Source organism: Ranitomeya imitator, chromosome 4, assembly GCF_032444005.1.
Source record: "Ranitomeya imitator isolate aRanImi1 chromosome 4, aRanImi1.pri, whole genome shotgun sequence".
Taxonomy (NCBI): Eukaryota; Metazoa; Chordata; class Amphibia; order Anura; family Dendrobatidae; genus Ranitomeya; species Ranitomeya imitator.
Window position 1 is genome coordinate 515519919 of NC_091285.1, and position 25304 is coordinate 515545222.

At 44.7% G+C, this 25304-nt stretch overlaps 2 protein-coding genes across 2 annotated transcripts in view; one reads left to right on the plus strand and one right to left on the minus strand.

Moving 5' to 3' along the window:
• SAXO2 (stabilizer of axonemal microtubules 2) lies at nucleotides 1-25269 on the minus strand. Its single transcript, XM_069766102.1, has 4 exons — nucleotides 25166-25269; nucleotides 5497-5676; nucleotides 3234-3436; nucleotides 1-1766 (listed from the first exon to the last, which is right to left on the minus strand). Exons 1-4 carry the CDS (start codon nucleotides 25201-25203, stop codon nucleotides 775-777), a joined length of 1413 nt encoding a protein of 470 aa, XP_069622203.1. The 5' UTR covers nucleotides 25204-25269; the 3' UTR covers nucleotides 1-774.
• The window catches only part of EFL1 (elongation factor like GTPase 1), a 488390-nt gene that overhangs the window by 3176 nt on the left and 459910 nt on the right, over nucleotides 1-25304 (plus strand). The window lies entirely within an intron of this gene.

Here is a 25304-nt window from a genome sequence, read left to right on the forward strand (position 1 = left end):
TGTTGGATAAAGTGATTTATTTGTTCTACAGTCTGTCAGGATACACAACTGCGATACATAATGCTTCGCTTTAATCAAATCAAATATTCATGTTATGATTCATCACATAAATCCCCAAAAATGTTCCCCAAATTTCATAAACAAACTGAAGTATAATTCCAGAAAAGGATAGAGAATTTCATTTTGCATTAATTTTGTCTGTAAAAATATCAAAGTAATTTCCTCTGTATTCAGAATTAATCTAGATAATGATATGTAATCTTTAACATGTAACAGCAAAAACTGAAATATTAAAGTGCTGTTCCAAACACTGCAAGTTATCACCTATCCAATAGGCAAGGAGATATCTTACTTCTCAGTAGGGGTCTGACAGCTAGGATCCCCTCCAGTCTTGAGTATGTGGCTCCTAAATGCCCTCTAGAGATGAAGCAATTGTCGCGAATGCAGATCACCACTCCATTCATCATCTATGGGACGATACCTGATCTCCAACAATTCCACAGACAAAGAATGGCGCATGTTGGATCGGTGATAAGTAATAACATGCAATGATTGTAATAACCCTTTAAAGCTAAATTAAAAATCCAAAGGTGCAAATTCATAGCAAGCTTTCTAAAAGTATATCCCTGAAATATATTAGTAGTCTATATCCATTCTCTATGTACATGTTATCATTCATTTTTAGCAGATGTGATTCTATAACACTTTTTATTAAAGACTGCACATTACAAAGTGAGAAGATTTTCTTAAAGATTGTATGGCACAGCAGAATTATTATATGACAGCTATTGCCTTTGCAAGGAATTTCTCATTTGTACTGGAAAAAGAATTTTTTTCCGGAGTAAGAATCTTCCTAAACATTTTGTGGCCTCGGCTATCGATGCTCTCGAAGACATAACCTGGTGGCAATGGGTAGTTTGCAGGGCAAATTTCATTCTTCTTGGGTGTATAATCAGAGCGATATAAGGTTCCACTTTCAAATGGGACCGAGTTTCGTACTGCTGCGTTGGAAGGCTTACAGCTTTCAGTTGGATGGATTTCATGGGGAAGATAGTGAGACTTGAAGGTTGTTAATCCATCAAATTTTCCAGAAGGCTTTGGAATCTGATGGTCCTTCTTGATCATTTCTTGACGTCTAGCTTCCCAGGCCCTAAAATCTTCCTTCATTGTAGAATTTCCTTGGAAAGGAACATTGGTTCTTCTTCCATGAGAAACGGGTCGCACTGGGGCAACATAACTTAGCTGGTGTGGCACATAATCTAGATGAGTTGTGGTGTCTAGCTCCATGTGAGTAGTAGGTGGATTATAGTCCAGAGATTTTTGGACATGGTGTGGAGGAACTTGCCATGGCTGATAGCTATCACGGAATTCAGTGCTGCCATCAAATCGAGCATTGCTACCAACTTTATTATGCTCAGGCTTACAGCTTTTTGTTATTTCACCAAGGGCACCTTTGAAATTGATGCGATGGGTGGTGAGATCTTCAAATGGTTGACTGCTGGGCTTATACTCCTGCTTTTGTCTTGCAGCCCTTGGTTCTATGTCATAAGGAACATATGAAGTGCGATGACTTGTAGTACCATCGAAAGGCACGTCACTGTGTTTTGCTATACCAGATGGCTTGAAACTTTCTCTTGGCATTATTTCCTTAGGGAAAAAGTCATCCTGGAAAGTGGTTGCATTTCCAAATTTCACATTTGGGAGTTGGTAGGAATGTTCTGGCTTAGCGAGTTCTCTTTTTTGGATGTCCCATGGTCTATAATCATCTTTAAGAAAAAAAACAAAGTGAAAACCTTTCCTATACCCCAACTGTTTATCTTCTCACAGGAAATATAGAACTCTAAAATAATATGGTAAATTCATGACTTACACAGGGAATATAGAACTCTAAAATAAATTATGACATACAATAAAATGAAAACTTTTACTCCAAAAAGGTGTCATAAAAGCTATGAAAAGTCACAAAATGTCAAGTTGTGCAAACATTTTACAACTCTTGGAGTTTTCATGGCAGTTTGAACCAGCTCTGCCAAACTGGGTGAAGGTGGGGAAGAACTGGGGTGGGACATCCAATGTTTCAGGAAGATAGGCATACCGTGAGAGTGTGCTGCGCCACTCTTGATGATGACTTAGCCCCTAAGTGTTTTTAGAACCTATAGATTGGTAATTCTCAAAGTAAACTTTGAAAATCTCCCAAGCTTACAACAAAATCTGGGGTATGTCAAGGGTGGTGACTAAAGATGAGCAGATCTTTTAATATTCAAATACGCCAAATTCTCTAAATTTTGCCACAAGAATTTGATTCAGTCGCCGCAAATCTCAATAGTGAAAAACCCCAAATTATCTGAAGAGAAACAGAGGAAAAGAGAAAGGAAAGAAAAGACTAGACAAGAGGGGAAGAGAAGACAGAGGAGATGAGAAGACACTCAGAATACCACTCCGATTTTCAATGTGCTTCAGCACTGCAGTAGTACATCACAATCAGACTAGGCCTTTTTCTATCCCTATGTGGAATGAGCTGTGCGCTCTCTCCTCTATCCTTAAACTGTACAAGCATACAATGGCGCTTCTTGGCAGGTTGCTGTGCTTTATACTGGCTGTGATAGTCCCCCTGATTGGCTGTGCTACAACCATGTGATGCCATAGCTGCATGCATTAATAGGTAGGCAGTGCAATATGCCATTATCTTATGTGAAATGGTACCAGGCATTTTTTTTTGCAATTTTTGCAAATATAATCATACAGTGTTTGAACCTGTGGGAACCTGCTAAATGTGATTTGAAGTTGATCTTCCACGGATTGATCCGCTCCATCTGTAGTGCTTATGTCACACACTATTAAATGAATATGGCTTTTGCTTTTTTAGATATCGCAGCTGCCATCAATTTTGCAAAAACAGTTGTGTCATATGAGCAGCAGAGTAGGTAAAGTATATGACCGCGAGAGACAATTCAACAAAGTAGCCACAATACAAATGGCTCACGGCCTGTTCGGACTTTTGGCCCGGCCAAGAGGTCTCTCTTCTCCATTCACTCCGATGTGTAGAACAGAACAACCACACTGGGTACCACACAGAGGGAACAAGTCAATTCTAAGGATATGATAGAGCATAATCTGATGGTGTAGAGGAATGGAAAGGAATTACTCATAGAAAGTGGATCACTACAAAGGCTAAAATATATCATCTGAAGTGACTTTAAGGTTTATCTGCGTCTCCTGAATGACAGATTTACCTTTGTATGTCGGATTTGCATTAAAGGTTCCCAAGTTCGCTTGCCTTTTTTCCACTGGTCGTGCGGGAATCATCGGCTCTACCTTATAAGGGTTAAAGTCTTGTTTATAGGTTGTTCCGAGGTCAATCTGACCAGGCTTTGGTTGATACTCATGGTGAGGACGTACTGGACGATTAGTTACCTCATATGGAATATAATCAGACCTAAACATAAAAAAAACAAAACTGTGTGACAGCATTCAGAGGAAAATGCAGCCTAATCACTGTTAATACGAAGTATTTCAAATTTACACATATATGTCCATTGTATACACGAAGAATGTGTGATGGACCTATATGATGTTGTGTTATTGCCTCAGAAACTAGAGTGACAGTTATGTGGCCATCAGTTTTCTACTTCTAGTGGAAGATATAGCTGTCAACACCATTGTAGCTGAACTTTAACCCCTTAAAAACCAGATCTAATTTGGCCTTTAAGGGAATCTGTTAGCAGGGTTTGGCTACCTCATCTGAGAGCAGCATAATGTAGGCAAAGAGATGCTGAATCCAACGATGTATCACTTAGATTACTGGGTGCAGCCATTCTGACACAATCGGAGCTTTTAGATTTATAGCAGAGGAGAAGATGAACCAAGCCAAGGGCGCTTGGACTTGATGAAGACGAGGATCCAAAAGTATCAAACTAATTCATGTCCATTATACTTCCTCTTGTTACCAGGTTTTGCCTTGGGCTGTGTTGTGGCGCCCACAGCTGTGCCGTAGGGCCGATAAAGGGATTTGTATCCCTCCAACTATCATTATTAGGCTACTTTCACACTAGCGTTGTTGGATGCACGTCGCAATGCGTCGTTTAGGAGAAAAAACGCATCCTGCAAAGTTGTCTGCAGGATGCGTTTTTTCCCCATAGACTAACATTAGCGACGGTTGCGTAACTTTTTTTTGCGCGTCGTGTCTGCCATTTTTGACCGCGCATGCGCAGCCGAAACTCCGCTCCCTCCTCCCTGGATCTTACAATGGGGCAGCGGAAGTGTCGTAAGACTGCTTCCGCTGACCACGTCGGGCATTATTTTCACAATGCGCGTCGGCCCGTCGGGACGACGCCAGTGTGAAAGTGGCCTTATACTTAACAGTCAAAAGACACAAATAGAAAACAGAGAAGAAATGAAATTTACTAAGAATAGAAAATCATAAAAAAATAATAATAAAAAATAGAAAATAAAAACAAAATAAAAACTAAAAGATATGATATAGATCAGACCAAAGGCAAACCTTTACTGTCCCGCTACATGGGAAGACACAATCATTTCTGTTACATTTGAGTTGATGATATTTATTGTACTGGATTAAATGTTTCTTCGGTGATCTGCAATATTCCATGTGTTTTATGCGTCAAATGTGATGTACCCTATGCCACAGTCTTTACAATCAAATATTTTGTTTTACACTTTTGGATCCTCATCTTCATCAAGTGGAAGCGCCCTTGGCTTGGTTCATCTTCTCCTCTGCACATTGGAACCGTCGACAGGATTGAGATAGTGCTCCTGCATTTGCCCTTTCTCTTAGGTCACATCCCATGTGATATTTCAGTTTTTCTTTTTTATTAAATTTTCAAAAAATGTCTACATTTCTGTTTTTTTTCAGTCAAGATGGGGTGCAGAGTGTACACTAATGAGAAAAAAATGAACTTTTTTGAATTTACCAAATGGCTGCAATGAAAGAAAGAGTGAAAAATGTAAAGGGGTCTGAATACTTTCCGTACCCACTGTAAATCTAGGTCACCCATACAGCTGGGCAACTGAAACTACAAAGCTGTCACATCTCACATAGATCTACAACTTTATGATGGAAACTATGGCCCTTATTCATCAATATGTTTGTGCCAGACTGGTGTAAAACACTGCAAAAAGCTGCAATATTTACACACAAATATGTTGGAACTTTTGGTGTTTTCCCACCAGCTTTGGGCAGCTCTGCAAAAATGGTTGGAGATGGGGACGAGCCAGGGCAGGACGGGGTGTTGCTACGACCTCCCGTCAAATAGTGGCAGAAATGTTACTCCAGTCTCTGGCGAGGTGCAAGGTCATTAAATGGCAAATGCCTCTTATTGAATTTGATACATGTTTTTCCCTCACTAAGACAAACTGACAATCCTAATAAATCGGCTTATGTCATAATAGCACTGTGCGAGCCTCACCGCGCTGCGGCCTATGGAAGCCCCGCTAAGTGTGAGGTGTAACATAAGTAATGTCATTTAACGCATTTACTTAAAGGTTGTTATTCCTTCCATCTTCCCGCGGTTTCCCAGGTATTCCTGCTTTGGTTTCATGCTGTTTGGTGGCTGGATGTTATCATACTGAGGGTATTTTTCCACATATTCGGTCAAAACGCAAGGCTGCCCAGATTTATCAAAAATTTTCGTTGGCATGTGCGGACAACGGTGACGCCTGTGAAGAAAAGGCACAACCATAAGTATCATAGGCTTGTCATGGGTATAATATAGGAGTCCTCCACGTCCATACAGATCGGGACTGTCCTGATGAAGAACCCATACAGTACATGTCTGCTGAGCCTGATAGTATCACTACAATATTAACCCTTACATGTAGAAATCCCACTCTATGGTCTCCGATAAGGTACAATGTATAGAATAATCACAATACCGTAGGCTGCGCTGAATGTCGGACGTGGGAGCCCGGGGTGTGAGCGGCTTCATTATACTGTCCTGACGAGGTTACAAAAGCTGCGTTGTTAGTGCACAGTGCGTACTATATGCTAGAAAACATTAGCAAAATTCATTTTAATATTTTATTTACCATTTTTGTGAAAATTGCTCAGTTCTGTTCAGGCTTAATGCCAACAGCTCGGCACCCTGCCGACACAACCCCAGCAGCCTCTCTGCTATCTCTAAGCCTCATAGAATCTCATAGCCAGCTTTATTGATATGAGTTGAAAGGGGATGTCCAGTACTGGACACTATAGGACAGCCCCGTCCTGACAGCTCCACTTTCCAAGCTGAATAATCAGCTCCTGGACCTTCCGATTGCAGCACAGTGTCCCCGGCGGTAACGTGATATTGTTCTGTCACCACTGCTGCTGGTCAGCGGCCTCTGATCAGATGAAGCCTTTGATATATTCTCAGAGCGGACTTCAAAATAGTGGAACACCCCTTTAAGTACATTACACAACTGACTAATAACAAGTTAGCAATATTTATTTAATATTAATTTTGGTGTATTAGGCATTAATGCTTAACGAGGTATTCCCTGCTCTAACATTTATGGCATAGTCAAAGGTCATGCTATAACTGTTAAGTAACCAGACCGGAATCTATGGCCATATTCACCAGATAAAAGTGGGTATTCTCAGTGTGGACCGTCATCTCCTACACATTTATGGCACATCCCATAGATATACTATAATTGTACAAGATGGGACTACCCCTGTAAGGCTGCCGTCACACTAGCAGTATTTGGTCAGTATTTTACCTCAGTATTTGTAAGCCAAAACCAGGAGTGGAACAATCAGAGGTAAAGTATAATAGAAACATATGCACCACTTCTGCATTTATCACCCACTCCTGGTTTTGGCTTACACATACTGAGGTAAAATACTGAACAAATACTGATAGTGTGACTGCAGCCTCAGACAATATATGGTGACACACGACCAATGCTGTAGAATGAGAATGAACACTGCTAGCATGCAGGCTTGTTACAGAAGACACAGCTTGTGGCGACCTCTGCTGGACAGTGTGAGTCTGACAGATCTTACAACTACACAGGAAAATATACTATACTAACGCATCAGGTATTCTAGAATATGCATGTCCACGTAGTATATTGCCCAGCCACGTAGTATATTGCCCAGTCACATAGTATATTGCCCAGTCACGTAGTATATTGCCCAGCGACGTAGTATATTGCCCAGTCACGTAGTATATTGCCCAGTCACGTAGTATATTGCCCAGCGACGTAGTATATTGCCCAGTCACGTAGTATATTGCCCAGCCACGTAGTATATTGCCCAGTCACGTAGTATATTGCCCAGCGACGTAGTATATTGCCCAGTCACGTAGTATATTGCCCAGCTACGTAGTATATTGCCCAGTCATGTAGTATATTGCCCAGTCAGCCACATAGTATATTGCCCAGCTACGTAGTATATTGCCCAGTCACGTAGTATATTGCCCAGTCACGTAGTATATTGCCCAGCGACGTAGTATATTGCCCAGTCACGTAGTATGTTGCCCAGTCACATAGTATGTTGCCCAGCCACGTAGTATATTGCCCAGTGACGTAGTATATTGCCCAGCCACGTAGTATATAGCAGAGCCACATAGTACAGTATATTGCCCAGTCACGTAGTATGTTGCCCAGTCACGTAGTATATTGCCCAGCCACGTAGTATATTGCCCAGTGACGTAGTATATTGCCCAGCCACGTAGTATATAGCAGAGCCACATAGTACAGTATATTGCCCAGTCACGTAGTATATTGCCCAGACACATAGTATATAGCAGAGCCACGTAGTATATTGCCCAGGCACGTAGTATATTGCCCAGCACAGAGCCACGTAGTATAGAGACTTAAAAAAAAATAAACATATACTCACCTTCCGAAGGCCCGTTGAAGTCCTGCTATACACACCATCCGCTGCCTTTCCTGCTCCTCGCCACGCTCCCGGGACCGCTCCATTGCAAGCGGCAGCTTCCGGTCCCAGGGCTGGTGTGAGCAGGACCTATGATGACGTCGCGGTCACATGACCGTGACGTCACGGCAGGTCCTTGTCGCACACCAGCCCTGGGACTGGAAGCTGCCGCTTGCAATGGAGCGGTCCCGGGAGCGTGGCGAGGAGCGGGAAAGGTGGCGGAGGGTGAGTATAGCAGGCTTTTTTTTTTTTTATTATTTTTAACATGACATATTTTTACTATTGATGCTGCGTAGGCAGCATCAATAGTAAATAGTTGGGGACACACAGGGTTAATAGCAGCGGTAACGGAGTGCGTTACACCGCGGGCCGTTACCGCTGCCATTAATCCTGTGTGGGCGGTGAGTGGAGGGGATTACGGAGCGGGCGTCGGGCAGTGAGTGCAGGGGAGTAGGGGAGGGACTAATCGGACTGTGCTCGTCGCTGATTGGTCGCGGCAGCCATGACAGGCAGCTGCCGAGACCAATCAGCGAATGAATAACCGTGACAGAAGGACAGACAGACAGACGAAGTGACCCTTAGACAATTATATATATAGATTTCTACTTCTTGAGACGTTCCCTTCATTGAGACCAGGACGGCACAGAATAATCCTCAGTCCACATGTCGATGAAGTCAATTATTAGCTAATGCTTTGGAGACCACTAGATGTTCACGGCTTTCAAGGAATGAAGCTTGCAGCATCGAGTGCACAGTTCAGGTCAGCGGCTTAACCACGCCACCGATCCGGACTGTCAATCAGCAGCAATTAGCAAACGGGGAGGATGCAAGCGGTGCACTCCTGGAAAAGGACAACGAGAATAACCCACCACCGGGTTTACAATTTCTTGAGCTGTGATGATTATGCTCAAAGATGAAACTACACACAGGTTGGATAAAATTGGGGTCACTTAAAGGGAACCTGTCAGCAGCAGGATTGTGCTCAGTAACCTACAGACACGGTCAGGCTGGCGCTGCTATTCTGCGCAACCCTTTCTCACCTTAGATGTATCCATATCTCCCTGTGACCTGGGTCTTATTGATCTGGGACATATGGATACGTCTCGGCGATTTTAAGCACACACAGGCTGTGCCTGCGCGATTGCCACCGGGTAACACCTGACACTAAGTGCCTGGAGCGATCCCGCACCACTCCCGGCACTTTAACTCCCTAAATGCTGCGATCGAACTCGATCGCTGCATTTCAAGAGCCAGCAGAGGGGTAAGAGCCCCTCTGCCCTTAGATCGGAGACCCATTGGAAATCACACGGGTCCCAATCGTTGCCATGGTGGCCCGAAGTCGTCATGACAACATCCGGGTCAACAGAGCTAGTAAAGTTGCTTGATCATGCTCAGAGCACGATCAGCAACTTTATCTGTCAGTGCGGAGCTGAAAGATTGCATAGCACAGGGATGCTGCTGCATCCCCCTGCCATACAAGCGATCAGCATGCAAAAAATAATAGTGGGACAAAGTAAAAAAGTTAAAAAATTGTAAAAAAAATTAAAAAAATATTTTAAAAATAATAATAACAAATCATAATGTATTGTACCCATAAATAAATATTTTTATGAAAAAATATACCGTAAACAATAAAAGTGCACATATTTGTTATATACATAGCTTTTATTGTGTAAAAGCGTCAAAACATAAAAAAATATAAAAATGGGGTATCGGGGTATCGCTGTCATCGTACTGACCCAAAGAATAAAGATGTCTTATCAATTTTACCACACACGGAACAACATGACCCCACCACCCAAAAAAAAACAAAACAATTCTTGAATTGCTGGTTTTTGCTCAATCTGCCTCACAAAAATCGGAATAGAAAGCAATAAAAAGTGTCATGTACCTGAAAATGGTAACCATAAAAAAGTCAACTCGTCCCGCAAAAGACAAGCCCTCACATGACTCTGTGGGCTAAAATATAGAAAAATTACAGCTCTCAAAATATGGTGATGCAAAAACTAGTTTTTTGCAATAAAAAGCGTTTTTTAGTGTGTGACAGCAGCCACACATAAAAACCCGATATAAATCTGGTATCGCTCTAATCACATCGACCCCAAGAATAAAAAATAAAGTCGCCTAGTCACTTATACTGCACGAGGAACGGCGTAAAAAATAAATAAAACCAATTCTCCACCTGCTGTTTTGTTCATTCTGCCTCCCAAAGATCGCCGTAAGGCTCGGCGCACAATTATCCTGTGCTCTGCGCTGAGCACTTACACCGGAGCTTCTGTGTAAATCTCTGAAATACGTAATTCAGACAGAATCCCCGGTGGCAGATTCCCTATAATGAGGCAGACGGAGGCACTGTGCACGCCAAAGGACCTGTGATTTGGCCAGACGGAGTCCAGAGTAACTCTGCTGCCTCATTATAGTGATTGGATCCCTCAGGCGGTTTCATCTGAATCGCGTCACTCAGAGATTTAGATGGAAACACCAAAGTAAGTGCTCAACGTAGAGCACCGGATAACTGTGATCCTACAGTAAATGTTATGTAAAATGTTCCTGATCAAAGTTTCAACTCAATCCACAAAAAAAGCAAGTCCTCCCTCAGGGTCATCATCTGTCAATGGAAATATATTGGGGCTTGCACGTTACTGGTAGCACAAAGGCACTGGAAAATCGAAATGGCTTCTTACCCCTCAAAAGAAATTCAGCAAATTCTGCGCTCCCAAATCCAAAAGCCCCCTCTCTTCTAAGTCTCATAGTGTACCTGCACCACATATTGTGTCCACGTTTGGCATTTCTGTAGTGATTAGTCCCCGCCTAACTTACGGGTGCATGTCTCCAGAAGCATGAGCCGGACATAATGTACTGGTCAATACAATGTACTGGTCACTACAGTGTACTGGTCACTGCAATGGCAGTTTGCAATTTTCACTCGGCAACATTTATTGATACTTGTTTCTGGAATACACCCATGGAGTCAAAATCGTCACTACACCTGTAGATAAATTCCCAAAGGCGTATAATTTCCAAAATGGGGTCACTTGTAGGGTGATTCTGCTCTTCTAGCAATTAGGGGCTCTGTATAGTGAGTCCTCAAACTATTATAGAAAATCTGCACTCCAGGCGGCAAATAGCGATTCGGCCCATCTGTAGTCTGTCTGTATGGCTAACTAGTACTGTAAAGCCAAATATGGGGTATTTCCACATTCAGTAGAAATTGTGCGACAAATTTTGGTGCCATTTTTACCCACTTCTTGTGTGAAAATGTAAAATCTGGGGCAAAAACAAAATTTTGGTGGTAAAAATGTAATTATTTTTTCTTCACAGCCCAAAGGTATGAAATTCTATGAGGCACATGTGGTGTCAATATGATCACTGCACCTCTAGATGAATTCACTGGGGAGTGTAGTTTGTATAATGAGTTCACATATGGGGGGTTCTGCTGTTCTGGCACCTCAGGGGCTCTGCCAATGTGACATAGCACCCTCAAACTTTCCAGAGAAATCTGAACTCCAATATGGCGCCTCTTCCCTTCTGAGCTTTGCACTGTGCCTCAAAAGTAGTTTTCCCCCACATATGGGGTATCAGCGTACTCAGGAGAAATTGCACAACAAACTGTATGGTGTAATATCTCCTGTTACCTTTATGAAAATGCTAAATTGTGGGCTAAAATAACATTTTTGGGGGGAAATTTGATTTTTTTATTTTCTCGGCTCAACGTTATAAACTTCTGTGAAGCACCTGAGGGTTCAAGGTGCTTAAAACACATCTAAATACATTCCTGTAGGGGTCTAGTTTCCAAAATGGCTGGGGGCCATCTTGAAGGTGCACGAAATGCCTCTCAGCAATAAGCTTTTAGTATATGTGCGCTGCCCCTTTAAGAACAGTGGATCACGCGTATTAGGTGCGCTGCTGGGAACTATGGCGCACACACCAGGAAGCAGAAAGGGACACACCGGGAGACCACGCTGCGGGGCTAGGGCAGTGAGTATGCCAGCGTCCCTGCATGGAGGGGGACACCCTGAAGGGAAGTCTGATTAAGCACAACACAGTGTACGTCTTAGGTTACTGGGTGCCGCAGTTCTGATACAATCAGAGTTTTTAGATGCAGCATGTGTATTGAAGATTAAACACTGGGGAGAACATAGCGCAAAAAGGGTCTTATCCAGCAAACACTGAAAATATTTGTATCAGATTGTGCTAACCTGATCCATGGTATTATGTGTCTACAAGCGGATATCCAGCTGCTGTGGATCCGAGAGTAGTCAAAGCCAATGATCTGGTAAATTTGTGGATACCTCCCTCGTTGCCGATTATTGAAGACGTCAAGTCTCAGAAAATTATCAACCTGACGTCAATTCACAGAAAATTTTTAATTACCGGTAATAATTTTCTGTTTTCTGTGAATGGATATCTTCAATAATCGGCAGCGTGGGAGGCATCCAGAAATATTCCAGATCTAGATGCAGCATGTAGTAGAGCTCAGAAATCTAACCCCACCCACTCGACAGCTAACCCCACCCACTCAACAGCTAACCCCACCCATGTCACAGCTAACCCCACCAACACGACAGCTAACCCCACCCACTCAACAGCTAACCCCACCCATGTCACAGCTAACCCCACCAACACGACAGCTAACCCCACCCACACAACAGCTCACCCTGCCCACACCACATCTAACACCCACCCACACCACAGCTAACCTTGCCTGCAACACAGCTAATCCCGCCCACTCCACAGCTAACCCCACCCACATCATAGCTATCCCCTGCCCACACCACAGTTAACCCCACCCACACCACAGCTAACCCCACCCACATCATAGCTAACCCCAGCCCACACCACAGCTAACCCCACCCACATCAAAACTAACCCTACCCATACCAGAGCTAACCCCCACCCACACCACAGCTAACCCCACCCACATCATAGCTAACCCCAGCCCACACCACAGCTAACCCCAAACAAACCAACACAGCTAACCCCAACCACATCATAGCTAACCCCCGCCCACACCACAGCTAACCCCACCCACATCACAACTAACCCTACCCATACCAGAGCTAACCCTCACCCACACCACAGCTAACCCCATCCACATCGTAGTTGATCCTGCCCACACAGCAGCTAACCTCACTCACATCACAACTAACCCCGCCCACACCACAGCTATCCCCACCCACACCAGATCTAACCCCCACCTATACCACAGATAGCTATGATGTGGGTCAGGTTAACACTGCCCACACCACAGCTAACACTGCCCACACCACAGCTAACCCCACCCTCACCACAGCTAACCCCACCCACACCACAGCTCGCTGTGTACCATGTCTATTGACAGCGAGCTGCTTATCAGAGGAAGGGGCGGAGTCAGGCAATTTCTCACCAGTCTGGCAGTGATAATGACCTGGTGAAAAAACTTTCATTTCACGTAAACAACAGCACACAGAAGTGACACATCCTTGGAATCTGTGTTTTAGCCTCTATTTCCTTCTGTCCTCAGATTACATAGTAAAAACTTGTTGACAGATTCCCGTTATGATTCTGAATGAAGCGTGTGAACTAAGTGAATCTCAATATACTTGAAGCCACAAGCGATGTTTTACTTGGACAATAAGCTGCAGTGTGTTCCGGTAAGTGCGGTGCCAGTAAGTATTGCTAATGATACTTAGTAGGATGTGATGACAGCCGGTGTCCGTCCCGTAGATGTGTTTCCTTAGTGACTGTGTACAGCACATCAGACACACCCGGGTAACACTCCTAGCAACCCTCCAACATACATGGACCATCCCAGCGCTAGCCACGTCAGGTGCTTGGATACTAATCCTTCTGTGTGGTCATGACACCGATTCCTCTCCATTATTAACGCACCGTACCTCCTTACAGCCTACAGCACATTACATCGTGCCTCTGCTGCTACCATTGTATACAGAATTTCTGCAAATAACCCAAAAATGGGACAAATCCAGCAGGAGAAAGACTTTATCATCTCAGGACCTAAGAATCAGAAGACTCCTAGTCCTCGTCCTCTGGAGGTCCAGAACAATCTGGGAGAAGTGTTGGTGTTAGTGAGACATGTACATGTAACTATGTATTATATGAATTATATCTATCACAGGCAGAGCGGTATTATGTCTCCTTATGATATAACTAGATGGTGGCCAAATTCTAACATATCGGGTATTCTAGAATATGTATGTAGTTTATGAAGATTTCAGAATAATGCAATGAATACACAGGATTCGACTGGCCGGGCACGACCAATTAGCGAAGCGTGGTTCAAATCCGCACCAATTCGCGGCCGGACTGCATCTGTCGCTTATTGTTCGCAGGCCTGATTGACTCAGAGCCCACATAGCATGTAACACAGCCCACGTAGTATATAGCATAGCTACGTAGTATATTGTACAGCCACGTAGCATATTGCACAGCCACGTAATATATAGCACAGCCCACGTAGTATAAAGCACAGCCAACCTAGTATATAACACAGCCCACGCAGTATATAACACAGCCCATGTAGTATATAGCACAGCCCATGGTTTTTGAGGGCCCCGGGCGAAAGAGTTTCAGAGCCCACGCAGCATATAACACAGCCCACGTAGTATATAGCACAGCCATGTAGTATATAGCACAGCCCACGCAGTATATAACACAGCCCACGTAGTATATAACACAGCCACGTAGTATATAGCACAGCCACGTAGTGTATTGCACAGCCACGTAGTATATAGCACAGCCCATGTAATATATAGCACAGCGATGTAGTATATAACACAGCCCACGCAGTATATAATACAGCCCACGTAGTATATAGCACAACCCACATAATAGCACAGCACACACAGTATATAACACAGCCCACATAGTATATAACACAGCCATGTAGTATATAGCACAGCCACGTATTATATTGTGCAGCCACGTAGTATATAGCACAGCCCATCTAGTATATAGCACAGCGACTTAGTATATAACACAGCCCACGCAGTATATAACACAGCCCACGTAGTATATAACACAGCCAACGTAGTATATAGCAATGTTGGCACCATATCCCTGTTAAAAAAGAATTAAAATAAAAAATTGTTATATACTCACCTTCCGGCGGCTCCCGGATCCAGCCCAGGCCTTTAGCGATGCTCCTCGCGACGCTCCGTTCCCAGTAATGCCTTGCGGCAATAACCTGTGATGATGTAGCGGTCTTGCGAGACCGCTACGTCATCTGGGGTCATTGCCGCAATGCATTCTTGGGACCGGAGCATCGCGAGGAGCGGGAAAGGCTGCCAAGGATGCCGGAAGGTGAGAATATAATGATTTTAGCGGCATGGGATTTCCGTGACAGACAAACAGACGGAAGTGGACCTTAGACTTGTTCAGTAAACGTGACTAAACTACGTGGCACTTTTACTGACAGAACTTGTTCAGTAAATGTGACTGAACTACGTGGCACTGTGACTGATAGAACTTGTTCAGTAAACGTGACTGAACTATGTGGCACTGTGACTGACAGAACTTGTTCAGTAAACGTGACTGAACTACGTGGCACTGTGACTGACAAAAATTGCTCAGTAAACGTGAGTAAACTATGTGGCACTGTGACTGACAGAACTTGTTCAGTAAACATGACTGAACTACGTGGCGCTGTGACTGACAGAACTTGTTCAGTAAACGTGACTGAACTACGTGGCACTGTGACTGACAGAATTTGTTCAGTAAACGTGACTGAACTACGTGGCACTGTGACTGACAGGAATTGTTCAGTAAACGTGACTGAACTACGTGGCACTGTGACTGACAGAAATTGTTCAGTAAACGTTACTGAACTATGTGGCACTGTGACTGACAGAACTTGTCCAGTAAACGTGACTGAACTACATCACACTGTGACTGACAGAACTTGTTCAGTAAACGTGAGTGAACTGCATCCCGCTGTGAGTGGGGGTTAAATTCCGCGCCAATATCACTGATTGGTTGCGGCCGGCCGGGCGCGACCAATCCATGAAGCGGGATTTAAATTGCGCACCAATATCGCTGATTGGTCGCGGCCAGTCGGGTGCGGCCAATCAGCGAAGCGGTGTTTAAATCCCGCGCCAATATCGCTGATTGGTCGCGGCCGGGCGCGAACAATCAACGAAGCGTGGTTCAAATCCTGGGCCAATTTGTGGCCGGACTGCACCTGTCGCTGATTGATCGCGGGCGACTGGCGCAACCAATCAGCGACGCGGGATTTCTGTTACAGACAAACAGACAGAATTAGACGATAATATAGTAGATACTGACGGCACTGTCCCACCACCATAGGAGCAGTCACCAGAGATGGTGCCTGATTGTTTGTCAGTGTGCCCATGCTGTGGGAACAAAGGCCTATAACAGGATAAGCCATTGGACATGCTGACTTAAACATAAAACTTTAAAGACATTTTCCACATATGCACAGTTCATAGTAAAAACCAAACGGACTGAGTTTTACTTACCCTTTGAAGCCAAACAATGAAGACCGGAGAAGTAGCAGAGACTCATCTGTATTTACAGCAAACTGTACACAGTATTCTGAAAGGCGGCAATCTCTTTAAAGAAACACTGATTCCATCAAAGTTTTTATCCCATTAGTATATTGCAGTCATCATATTATACAGCACTGTGTACTTACAATTGCTCATTTAGCCTTTATACCCAGTTAATTCTTCTCTTTTCTCTGCTCAATATAGAAACAGGAAGTCTCTTGTCCCTGTAGAAATCATTCCCCTCTTCATCTCCTGACTCAGCTGCTCACTCCTTCCCTCTGACAGGGACTTTTGCAGTGACTCCTCGTTCATACAGGGAAAATTGACCTCCTGATTCTACATAGAGTTTAGAATGATTCAGCTAGTCAGTTATTAATCATGTGATGTCATAGACCTAATGGAAAAGAGAATAATTAGCTGGGTAGAAAGGGAAAATGAGCAATTGTAAGTGCACAGTGCTATATAATATGATGATTGCTATATATTAAGAGGATACAAATTTTGATGGGAGCGCTACTCATAACATGATATTTTATGGGGAGACTGTTATCATGTTATCAGTTTTGTAGTCACTACCCCGCCCAGCATTTACAGTGCCAGTAAGAAAGTAAAACACGAGATTCTGACACATATACAAATGAGGTGAACAAATATGCAAAATGAGTGCCCTAAGAGCAGTATTAACTTTCCAATTACCTTGGCTCATCCAGAGTACCACCCCTTTAGACCTGACATTGGTACAACGCTCCTGGTCACCATATTCAGCAGGAACCTTATGCACATGGAACGCCCACCAGGACCGTGGGGTACTCGGTACTGGGTCTGGATGTGTCACGGCGGCGATCCGGTCCTTGGCCCTGGGCGCCCATGTTAAGGGGAAAAGTCTTTAAAGGGTTTTGTAAGTAGCCACAGTCCAGGGCACCAGATCACAGGCACAGGTACGGTCTAGCCGGCTTGGAAGCAAGTTGGGAGTCCCCTTTACCAGGTGGTTAGAAGCCTTCCTACTAGCGCGGTGGTGTAGTCCCTTGCTGTCCTAGGCCTCTCACAAGGTCCTCACATGTTCTCTCTGTCCTCCAGGTTGGTAGGACACTAACAGGTGGCTCAAGCCTTTTTAGGGTCTCTATCACTACCCGGGCTCTATGCGCCACTGTGTCCTCAGGTGTCAGGGCGGACAGGTATCTTGTAATCCAGCTGTCCTGCCGGTTTCTGATGTGAGCCGTGGAGCCCCTCACAACCTCGGTCTTCCGGCTATCGGTGTCAGCGCTCTGTAGGGAGAGAGCCCAGGCACAGCTAACCCCCCAGTTCTTCACTCTCCTGTGCTTCACTTCCCCTACACACTCTCTACAATGCGTGCAGCTTTCTCTTTCTCTCTTTCTAGGAGCTGCAGCACTTTTCGTGGCTGCACAGCCCCCTCTACTCCCTTCTTTGTCTCTCTGACTGGAACTCTCTCACTTTCCCTCCAGACCAGAATATATATACAGTTAGTCCTCGGTTTACGACGGTCTCGGGTTACGTCGTTTCGTCTTTACAACGCTTTATACGACGCCTCGTTCTGACTTACGCGGTTTTGCGTCGTAAGTTGAACTACGTGCAGGGGCGGAACAATAGAGTCCAGTACTGTACACTGCACCCGGTTACAGAGGAGAACAAGTCTCCTGCACGCCATAACACCCTTCATTATGGCTCCCAAACGTAAGGAAGACTCATCTGATACCAGTGCATCAAAGAAAAGGAAGGCCATCACCATGGAGGTGAAAGTGGATATCATAAGGCGATCTGATAAGGGGGAAACACCAACAGATATTGGCAGGTCATTAGGACTTAGTCGTTCGACTGTCACTACGATTATCAAGGATAAAGATCGTATCCTTGAACATGTGAAAGGATCTGCTCCTATGAAAGCAACAGTGATAACAAAGCAGCATAGTGGGCTTATTATTGAGATGGAAAGATTACTGGTGATTTGGTTGGAAGACCAAAATCAACGCCGTATACCTGTGAGCCTTATGGTTATTCAGGCGAAGGCTAAGCGACTGTTTGAGGCGTTGAAAAGAGAAAAGGGGGAAGGAAGTGAAAGTGAAGAATTTGTGGCGAGTAGGGGTTGGTTTATGAGGTTTAAGGATCGTGCCAATTTCCATAACATTAAAGTGCAAGGTGAAGCTGCTAGTGCTGATGAGAAAGCAGCAACTGAGTTTCCTAAAGCATTGGCTGAGATAATTGAGGAGGGTGGTTACTGTGCTCAACAAGTGTTCAACGTGGATGAAACAGGCTTGTTTTGGAAACGTTTGCCTGACCGTACGTACATCGCCAAGGAGGAGAAGTCAGCACCAGGTCATAAAGTTGGCAAGGAGAGACTGACTTTGCTTCTCGGGGGCAATGCTGCTGGCGACTACAAACTGAAGCCCATGCTGGTGTATCAGGCTGAGAATCCAAGGGCACTTAAGGGCATTTCAAAGGGTCAACTACCAGTCATCTGGAAGTCTAATAGGAAGGCATGGGTGACACTTGCAGTGTTTGATGACTGGTTCACCAACCATTTTGTGCCAGGCGTGGAGCGGTATTGTACCTCCAAGGATATCCCCTTTAAGGTGTTGCTAATTCTGGACAATGCCCCTGGACACCCTGCCCATCTGGATGACTTTAACCCTAATGTTAAGGTGGTTTACCTTCCACCTAATACCACTGCCCTAATACAGCCTATGGACCAAGGAGCCATTGCTACATTCAAGGCCTACTACCTCCGAAGGGTCATTGGTAATGCTTTAGCAGCAACTGAAAAGAATAAGGACTTGACTCTAAAGGAGTTTTGGAAATCATACAACATCCTTGATGCTGTGAATAACATTGCTAATTCCTGGGATGAGGTTAAGCAGATCAGTATGAATGGTGTGTGGAAAAAACTGTGTCCCCGTTTTGTGAATGATGTCACAGAGGTCCAAGAGTCAGTGACTTGTGTCATAAAGAACGTTGTTGATATGAGTAAGACAATGAATCTGGAGGTGGAGGAGGATGATGTCACAGAGCTACTGGCATCTCATGGAGAAGAGTTATCTGCTGAGGACCTTATTCAACTGGAGAAGCAGATGATAGAGGAAGAGGAAGACATACCAACCCCAGAACTTAAGACATTTACAAGGCAGGGCTTGGCAGGAGGTTTTGCCCTGATACAGTAAGGGTTGTCAAGGTTTGAGGCTGAGGATCCCAACATGGAAAGGTACACTAGGGTTGCCAGAGGAGTCATGGATTCCCTTAGGTGTTACAAGGAGATCTTGGAGGAGAAGAAGATGGTCTCCTTCCAAACTAACCTGCAGCAGTACTTCAAGAAGGTAGAGAGGCCTGCAACAGATCCTGTACCCTCTAACTCAGCTGCCCCTCTTGACTCACCTCCCCCAGTATCTCCAGCACCTTCTGCAGCTTCCTCCCAATAAGCCTGTTTTCTCTTTGGAATTGTTATCTTTGTTTATTACAGTACACTGTTTATTACTGTTACAGCACTTACAGTACAGTATTTCATTATTAAACGTACTGTACTGCACAATATTTGACTGTACCTATGTTTATTGATAATGTTATTATGGTACAGTACTGTATAAACGTATGGTCCGACTTACGTCGAAATTCGGTTTACGCCGCCGCGTTAGAACGGATCAACGTCGTAAGTCGAGGACTACCTGTATAGGGGAGCCACTCACAAGCTGGATCAGAGCTCCCCCTTCTGGCCTGGAGTGTGAACATATGTTGCATGCTTGTGTTTACCCTTAGACCCCAGTCCAGAGCCTCTCACCTAGCCAAATCAGTTCTCATGCTTCGCACTGACGAGGGCCAACAGCCCGAAACACCGTGTCTGCGAATTGAGATACTGATTTGGCTTTAATCCTAAGTCATATTGCACGACTCATTAAAGAGTTGATTGTGACTTGTAGGATCGCTACTTCCAATAGGTGGCGCTATAGAGTTTAAGTCCTCTTTTTCTCAGAAGAGGCAATTTGCATATGTGTTTACCTGATAAAGAAGATCCTTCCTCGCTTCCAAGCGTGACATCACTCTCCCCGTGAGGAAAGCAATGCCACTGTGACAACCAGGAACCTGGGGTGTCACACACAGTGTGTCCTTTCCCGGATACGTGCACAGTACTCTTCCCTCTATGGGCAAACACAGCACAGTTGTCCTGCGCATGCGCTTGGCCAGCGGACTCATGGCGCAGGGCTGAGATATTTCTGTGCAATTAAAAGTGTAGAAAGGAGCATTTCACCTTGTGTTTAACACACTACTGCTGCCATAATTCCTTCTGGGATTACTCTATAGAAATAAATCTGAGATAACAGAGCTCCTCATAGACTCCAGGCCAGGATGACTCGGGCAGAGATGGGTTCTAGCGCCTGAGAAAACCTGAATTCTTAGTTGATAATTTAAAGGGAATCTGTCAGTAAGACCCCACCACCACCACCTTCCAAACCTTATATATGGACATGAAGGTCTTTGAAATGTAAGTCCCTTGACATCTTTATATCTGGGATTTTTGTATGCATTCCTGAGTAATTAGGGTTTTTTATTCAAATTGATGTATTAAGTGCTCTGGATGTGACCTTATTAATATCAATAGGAAATACGGTTGCGGACGGCTTCCCTAAACTGTGACGCTAGTCACTACTCAGATAAACCGTGAGGCTGGGTAGTCAAGAGGTCCGAGGTCAAAAGCCAAGAGGGTACATCATACACAGAGGGGTGAGACAAAAGCATAGTCAGGAAACAGTTTGAGGTCAGAATTCCAAGAATATAATGGATCATGATGAAAAGGGATAGGCAAACGGATGGTCAAGACAAATCCTAGGTCGAGCAGCAAAGATCAGAATACAAGAGAGCTCATGAGCAAAGCAACAACTGGCAGCAATCAAAGGCAAAGAGCTGGTTAATTATCCAGGTAATTACTCTGAACACCAGACACATGTATGAAGCCCTGGACATCCTGCTCCTGATTGGACGGCTATCACTCCAGATAAAGACAGCTCAGCACACCCCAGCATCTGATTGGACGGCTGAGTTGTCCATCACCATACTGACAGCTTAGCACGCCCCATTCCTAGACAGGATGTCAGATCTGTCATTCACAGCGTCCAGACACTCAGGAGGAATCATGACATGAACGCTAACATTGAATGTTTGTCTTCATCTTCCATTCCCATGTGGAAACATCTAGTGTTGGAGCAATACAGCGATTTTACCAGGACTGGTGACCCCAGATGACCAGTAAGGTCTAATAAATAGTAAAGGCTTCAACTATATTAATAAGAATGGGACTGATGAGCAGATTGTGATACATCGCAGCCAGCGCCATCTGTGATCTGATTGGTTCCTGTAGATAACCGCTCTCATTTTCACCAGTTTCCACACGTCTCCTCCATAGAGATATGAAACAATCTGCTGCGGAGTAAGGACGTACAAAGACACGAAGTCTGCTCCGTACGATCTGTAACAAGGTAGAAATCTCATGTATACAATCTTTTACATTTACCTTACTCTGAGACAAAAGGAGAAACTGGAGCATATAGTAATAATATAAAACCATCTTTATTAATATAATAAAATTAAAAAAGGGTATAGGACACACAATAAATATAGTCGTGTAAACCATGACATGACATGAAAAAGGGGAAGAAAAGCATCCCACATCCCACTGCCCCAACGTACGGTAATTAGATGAATGTAATCTGGCAATAAGGGTGAGCACCTCTGCAGACAGAATTATATCGTAGAATTAGATAAATGGGACCACAATAATGGATATAACCCACCAAACAGGTGTCGGCCAAGTGTGCACAGGCCAAAAAAGGAAGGAGACCCTGCAGCGGTGGAAGCGCCTAGCTAATGAGTGACTACATATGTGCAGAGCCAAACAGACTATCTGTATAAACACCCCTGGCGTTCCCCCTCACACCAATATAAACAAATATACCAAGCAGTAGAGGTGATATGGTGTGAAAGGGGATCGCCGCTGCACTAACACCCGATACAGAGCGCACAGTCAGTGACCATAAATGACCAGAACGGCCCCGATAGCAAGCACAAATCCACAAGGTAAGCTCACCTGATGCCCGTGGGGGGAGAGGGATGAGGGGATCTTGAGGAAGCGGCGTGTTTGCGCCGCGAAACGCGCGTCGGGGCGTTCTCACCGGAGAGATCCCCTCATCCCTCTCCCCCCACGGGCATCAGGTGAGCTTACCTTGTGGATTTGTGCTTGCTATCGGGGCCGTTCTGGTCATTTATGGTCACTGACTGTGCGCTCTGTATCGGGTGTTAGTGCAGCGGCGATCCCCTTTCACACCATATCACCTCTACTGCTTGGTATATTTGTTTATATTGGTGTGAGGGGGAACGCCAGGGGTGTTTATACAGATAGTCTGTTTGGCTCTGCACATATGTAGTCACTCATTAGCTAGGCGCTTCCACCGCTGCAGGGTCTCCTTCCTTTTTTGGCCTGTGCACACTTGGCCGACACCTGTTTGGTGGGTTATATCCATTATTGTGGTCCCATTTATCTAATTCTACGATATAATTCTGTCTGCAGAGGTGCTCACCCTTATTGCCAGATTACATTCATCTAATTACCGTACGTTGGGGCAGTGGGATGTGGGATGCTTTTCTTCCCCTTTTTCATGTCATGTCATGGTTTACACGACTATATTTATTGTGTGTCCTATACCCTTTTTTAATTTTATTATATTAATGAAGATGGTTTTATATTATTACTATATGCTCCAGTTTCTCCTTTTGTCTCATATTTAGTGTTTGGAGCTATTATATAGAGTCTGGGTGACCACTATATATACTTGTTCTACTTCCTCCCAGTTCTCCAATACTATGTACTCGGTATTCTGGTTATCATTTACCTTACTCTATACGATCTGTATATTTGTTACCTTTCTTTACATAACTTGGAAAAGTACAGTCCAGAATGACATCTTATGTGCTGTAGATTGACAGTGTATCTCACCGCACTATGCAGTGGTGCAGTATCGCTTGCCAGCTCCCGGGGAACGGCCAGTAGTTTGCGCCCCTTAATCCATTGTGAAAATGTTAGATCACTATACATTCTTATATTTTGATTTTTTACTTTTCATTACATACTTGTGTTGTGTTATGTAACTAATTTATTACCCTAGCCAGAAAACTAACCATCTCTTAGCCCAAGCCTGGATTGGACAAAGTACGGTACATCTAAAACATAAAGTTTTCTTATCCAGCTCTCTGTGTTTGTTGATCCTCTCCCAAAACCACAATTGAGAGAAGCGGTACGGTGCTGCGTGAATGCCATTATCATCTCCACAACAGGATATGCAGAGTACTGCAGTCTAGATACGTTTGCCATTGGCTGCTGCACTCTGCATAGGCAGCAACAAAAATGACAAAGCTTGCTACATACTGAGCGCTTTGCCATCTTGGTTGCTGCCTATGCAGAGCACAAGAACTGATGCTGCTGCACTCTACATAGGAGCCAGATGCACAGTGGCTCTAACTGAGATGCTAAAGCCGCTCCTGATTGTTTCACTCATTTAACTTGTCATATGCAAGCAGGCAATCACTAGGACGCTGCAGTAGGGCTGGGGGTGGTCATTCTCCATAGAATCTGGAGCCCGGGGCAATGGCCCTTGTCCCCTCCACACCCCACACACAAACTAAACCACTATCCCCAGGAGAACAACAGATTCCAGCATCAGGATTGTTGTTTTTCAAACCAGAACCTGTCATCTGATTCATGCTGCCCAAACCACGAGCAGCCACTAGCACCCGGCTGTATGACTGGGGATAGGTGTATTGTTCCCCGAATTGCTTCAGCATTTCATACTTGGAGCATTCAGTTGGGGGCGGCAGTAGGCTAAGGTGGTCCCCGGTTATGGTGCGGGGCTGGCTGACTAATCCCAGTGCTGCTCTAGGTGACTGACAGGTCTCTTGCTATGGGAAAGGCCTGTCCGTCACTTACAGCCGCGCTGGTAGGAGCCGGGCAGAGGAGCCGGCCAGGGGCGGCACCCGAACTGTCTCACCTCCTGCTGTAGATCCTGACAGATCTATAAAGCATATTTTCTCTGACATGCCGGACAGTTTCAGAACAGAACTCACCTGGCTGCAGCCTGCGGATTGGGCAGCAGGAATCAGGTGACGGTTTCCCTTTAAATGTGTTTACATCCTATTATTAACACCTTGGGAGCCACCGTACAAAGATTAGTAATAATGGCAAACGCGTTTCTGGCAATGTCGTTAGTCATGGCAAATACAGAAGTCTCATTTTAGAAAATCAAAAATTTGGATGCTGGAATTTGTTCTAATTTGCCTAATATTGCGCCATGTAATCCGGGCATTGGACCCGCCAAGGATTGTGCAGGAGGACACAGGTGAGCTGATGTGCCTGGTACTTTCCGTGTACTGCCCCAATGACTGCAGAGCTGGGCAGGTACCGGTCAGCATCATGTGGCGCTGCTATAGTCACTACAGGCAGAACCAGGAGATCAATGGCTGGAGGAGACGGAACCTACCAGCCCGGGGGGCTCACTGCCACATATAGGGGAGAGGAGACTGCAGGCAGGGAAAGCTGGGATAGATGATAGATAGATGGATAGATAGATAGATAATAGATAGATAATAGATAGATAATAGAAGGATAGATAGATAGATAGATATGGGATAGATAGATAGATAGATAGATAGATGACGGAGACATGTCGGTGGGCTGTAGTCTTTGTCCCCCTCTGCTCCCGCCCCTCCCCCACTGTCGCCCCGTTCCTACCCGCAGGTACATATGTCGCAGATACACTTGCGCTTCATGTCGCCGGGGCTGCTGTGCGGTCACTGGTCGGTGCTGCAGACAGGTTCACTACTAGAGCTCGGTAACTAGGCAAGCAGGAGGTCGCCTAGTAACAGCCAGC

Coding starts and splice junctions, on each gene's coding strand:
- SAXO2 (XM_069766102.1), bottom strand. CDS start 25,203: ATGAAGCGCAAGTGTATCTGCGACATATGTACCTGCGG. Junction 5,677..25,165: donor TGCGACATATGTACCTGCGG/GTAGGAACGGGG, acceptor TTTTCTTCACAG/GCGTCACCGTTGTCCGCACA. Junction 1,767..3,233: donor TGCAAATCCGACATACAAAG/GTAAATCTGTCA, acceptor TTTTTCTTAAAG/ATGATTATAGACCATGGGAC.